Here is a 4,596-nt window from a genome sequence, read left to right as displayed (position 1 = left end):
GTAATTGCCTGCTAACGACCAATCCAATTTTTACGCAATGAAAATGAATTTTAAAGCAGTTGGTCTAGTAAATAAATAGAAAACCATTTTTTTCATAAGAACAACAAGAAAAAGAATTCTAACAACAACAATGTCATAATACCCAAACGATGTATACGTATACTTCGTGTAAGAGAATAAAAAGAAAGGCGATTTGTTGCTCTGAACAAAAGGCTATGGAAAACATAACGAAATGCGAAATACATTTTTCTGAGCAGTCAACGTAAACAACTCAAATTGAAGGCTCAAAACATGTTGCTAAAACTACATTTTGTACATATCTAACTGATACTAAGCGTCTATTTGAAACTTTTTCGAGTCTGCTATCCCTCTTCTAACCTTTTCATTTTCATCATGCGACCTTGAATTAGGCGGATTATATTACGACAGTTCTATTTAGTTGATGAATTTATTACTCACACATTTAAATGTTTAATTTATCAAACAGTACATTTTTAATACCTCTAACATAACGAAATTTTATTTATATAAGCTATTTTCTAATAGGCACATAAGTCAAATTGGGCGCAAAAGAAATTCCAGAATGTATATTCCAGGGTATATAATTTTTTATTTTAATTGTTGACAAAAAGTTAGGATAGCAACTTATTGAATATCGACAAAATCATCTCAGGGGTTATCCCATCATTATCATCTTCCTTTTCTGGCCAATCATCGTTGTCTGCCTCAGCTCCATCACCGTGGGCATCGCCATGATCTTCGCTTTCCACGTCATCATCGACTCCATTTGTGTCGATTTCTCCGTAACCTTCACTGTCATCCTTAGTTTTCTGGTTGTCATCTTTATAAAAAGTTGTTCCAATTAAAATAATGTCATATTTAGAGTAGTTTTGGTTGGTTATGATGGCTTGAATGATTAAACTTTCATATTTCTATAAAAGATTCAAATCTCTCATCTTGGGTCAAGCTTCTTCGACAATTGCAACATCAGGTGATAAAAGAAATAAATATAAAAAAATACCTTCCGCTTCGCATTTATTGATACATGATGCACATGAGGAAATTTTATCCTTGACTTTATCAGGTGATATTTTCGGGCAGATGTCACTGCACGTTGCATGGGAATCCACAAAGCATTGACGATCTAAAAAAAAGATAATGAATATAACCTATCACAATCTGAATTTATGAAACAGCAGTAAATTTTAGATCAATAGATTTTGATCGCGAAAAATTGAATTAACAATAATATGCTTCATGTGAAAAAACAGAAAAAGCATTTCAAATCTGGTAAAAATCAATGTTTCGCCTCGTTTATTTATAAAATCTGAGTTGGACATTTTGCTAATAGAAAATTATAGAATAAATATACACTTACTCATTTTGAATCCACATTCTTTCATCACACATTTCTTGCAAGGTTTAGGAGCAATCATCATCATTTTTTCGAAGTCTTTTTTGCCGAAACATTCGTCTAATGATTCACATTTTTTATTGCATTCTTTAAACTTTGTGGAATTATCATCAAAGTTGAATTTTTCAGGTTTATCTCTACCACTATCTCCTCTACGCCTGAAAGGTCCAGGTCTATCTTCATCGCCATCTCTTCGGCGTCTAAAAGGCCCTGGCCTATTTCCATCTTCTCGACGTCCGAAAGGTCCAGGTTTATCCATATCATTATCTCCTCCACGTCCAAAAGGTACTACTGGTCTATCTCCATCCTTATCTCTTATACTCCAAAAAGGTCTAGGTCTATCACCATCACCATGTTCTCGACGTCCAAAAGGTTCAGGGCTGTCTTCGTCATTATCTTTTCTACTCCAGAAAGTCCCAGGCCCATTTCCATCATTATCTCCTCTACTCCAAAAAGGTTTAGGACTACCTCCATCATCATCCCCTCGACGTCCAAAACGTTCAGGCCTGTCTCCGTCAATATTTTTTCTACTCCAGAAAGGTCCAGAGGTATCTCCATCATTATCTACTCGACGTTCGAAATGTCCAGGTGTATTTCTATCATTATATCCTCTACGCCAGAAAGGTCCAGGTCTATTTCTATACTTATCTCCTCGACGTCCGAAGAGTCCAGGTCGATCTTCATCATTATCACCTCTACTCCAAAAAGGACCAGGTTTATCTCCGTCATTATCTCCTCTACGTCCGAAAGGTCTAGGTCTATCTTTACCATTATCACCTCTGGTCCAAAAAGGTCGAGGTCTATCTCCATCATTATCTCCTCTACGCCCGAAAGGTTTAGGTCTATTTCCATCATCATCTCCTCCACGCCCGAAAGGTCCAAGTCTATTCACAACTCCTCTACGCCCGAAAAGTCCAGGTCTATTTCCATCACCATCTCCTCCACGCCCGAAAGGTCCAAGTCTATTCACAACTCCTCTACGCCCGAAAGGTCCAAGTCTATCTCTATCACCATATTCTCTACGTTGAAAAGGTCCAGGTTTAACACCATCGCCATCTCCTTGTCGCCTAAAAGGCCCTAGTCTGCCTCCATCTCCTCGACGTCCGAATGGGCCCGGTCGATTTCTAACAACATCCACTCGGCGCCAAAGTGGTCCAAGTCTACTTTTATCATCATCCCCCGGAAAACCAGTCTGGGCCGGTATTTGTTGCTATTTATGTTGGAGAGAATTTTTAGAGCTCGCTGCCACAATGGTTCAGGTGTATCCTGTTTTTTTATCATAATGCCTGGAGGAGAACGTTTAAACAGACTTGGTCGATAGGGTATTGGTATTTTTGGTGCGGATTTTGTTCTTTCTTGTAGACGTTTACGCATAAACAAAACTGGTTTACTTGTTCTCAATACGTATGTTCCTCGTCTAAGGCCGTCTCCGAATGATTGTGGTCCGAAGTAACCTTTTGAAAAATATATTCAGTGTCATTATCATGTTATCAATTCCATGTAAAGAGTATGATTGTTGTTTTTGAACAGATAGAAATTTTGTATAGAAATCACTAATGTAGAAGCATCAATTTTTATGTTGAATTATCAATGAACAAAACAAAAAAGTAAATACCTTTGTTCCCGCTTCCCCACTGAGTATATTGTCTCCTCTCTCCCCCATATGAAGATACTGAGAAGAATATGATCATTAACATTTTCTGTTGATTCTACCTTATGCGAAATTCAATATACTCGTTTGTAATATCCAAGGGGCAGCATAAATGTTGTCAGCCATCACGGCTGGACATGTACAAAATTCAAAATCTTTAATTATCTGTTGTTTCAATACGATTGAAAAGACACTAATATTGAAGTTTTTAGGTTGTAAGCTTTTGATTGTTTGAATTATGGGAATATTTGAATATTTATATAGTCGCGATACTTTTGATATTGCTCATCAAATTTAAAACTGATAGTTTAATTATGAAAACCTATTGAAACATTTATCTTACCTGCAACTACGAAACAACACAAAACAACCAGTATCTTCATTGCATCAGAATATTGGATTTTAGAGTTTATCACAAAATTACATTCGATAAACAGAGTTTTTTTTCAAATGTTCAACAAAGAAATTTCTTTGAAAATACGATTTACGAATTGGTTAACCGCTTTTTCGCTGTTCTCCAACTGATGCTAAGTGTGCACAAGTGATCTAATTTATACTAAATCAACTCTTGTTTTGTTGCCTGAAATAAAAATATTTTTTTATATTCATAAAAATACATTTTGTAGAATTTATATCAGATTGTGTTCACGTTGAAAACTTGGTCTACAATGTTGTCGTGATGACGTCAGGTTGGTTCTATTTTAACACGTTTCCGAACCTGATCAAGATCAGCTTTAATTATCTCGTTTCGTGTTTGAATATTCGAGAGTTATCAAACTAACCAATAACAATGAATAGCTAAATTTATCTTTATAAACTAAGTAGTAGATATAATGGATTGAAGTCTTAGTTCTATTTATCTGATATATTTAAAAAATGTTATTAATATATAGCACCGCCATTTTGTTAATTGTTCATACTGAAAGAGCCAATCAGAAAATCTGTTTAAAATAACTTTTGCCAGAATTTCGATAAGAAATGCGTCATAGTGTACAAAAATACCATGTACGCACTTTTTGTTTACTTTTATTATATTTTACCAATTACCCTTTGAATACGATGGAAGTGTTTCTTAGTATAGTCGAACAATTCTGTTGTTTGTCTAATCAAGTGTCCACAAGGTTCCGTCAAACACGGACATCACATTCTTTTGTTCCGCTCTATGTGAGAATAATCATTTTATACTAATGGACCTAATGATAAGTTGCAAGTAGTTGAAGATAGAAAAAGTCGCTGCAAAGCCTTTACTTCCATACTTTTGGTCGTCTCAGCCTAATTTTTATTCAAATTTTGACTTATTTTTTCTGACTGCCATAATTGTATTCGGTAATTCATTATTGTTCCCTTAATTTTACATGGGTTGATGGGTCTAAATTAAGGAACAAATGAATATGAATGCATAGGCTATATAAAGCCTACGGTAAATATATATATACATGACTGTAAACAATGCATGCAGTACATATGATGTTTATGCCAAGATATACGACATTAAAATGGTGTATGATAATTTTAATAATGATGCAACCTA

At 35.1% G+C, this 4,596-nt stretch overlaps 1 protein-coding gene across 1 annotated transcript; it reads right to left on the bottom strand.

Annotated features, from left to right (window-relative positions):
• Nucleotides 1–435: 435 nt before the first annotated feature.
• On the bottom strand, nucleotides 436–3,077 carry LOC144430621 (uncharacterized). Its single transcript, XM_078118630.1, has 4 exons — nucleotides 3,030–3,077; nucleotides 1,379–2,624; nucleotides 1,022–1,144; nucleotides 436–841 (listed from the first exon to the last, which is right to left on the bottom strand). The coding sequence occupies exons 1-4, from the start codon at nucleotides 3,075–3,077 to the stop codon at nucleotides 633–635; spliced, it is 1,626 nt and encodes a 541-aa protein (XP_077974756.1). The 3' UTR covers nucleotides 436–632.
• Nucleotides 3,078–4,596: the final 1,519 nt, after the last annotated feature.

The sequence above is a fragment of the Styela clava genome, chromosome 12, assembly GCF_964204865.1.
Source record: "Styela clava chromosome 12, kaStyClav1.hap1.2, whole genome shotgun sequence".
Lineage (NCBI taxonomy): Eukaryota > Metazoa > Chordata > Ascidiacea > Stolidobranchia > Styelidae > Styela > Styela clava.
This window is presented reverse-complemented; position numbering and strand designations above follow the sequence as displayed.

Bases quoted from the DNA above. Each gene is read 5' to 3' on its own strand.
- LOC144430621 (XM_078118630.1), bottom strand. From the start codon at position 3,077: ATGGGGGAGAGAGGAGACAATATACTCAGTGGGGAAGCGGGAACAAAG. The intron at 2,625-3,029 runs GTATTTACTTTT...CAACATAAATAG, and splicing joins GTGGGGAAGCGGGAACAAAG to CAACAAATACCGGCCCAGAC. The intron at 842-1,021 runs GTATTTTTTTAT...CTTTTTATAAAG, and splicing joins CAATAAATGCGAAGCGGAAG to ATGACAACCAGAAAACTAAG.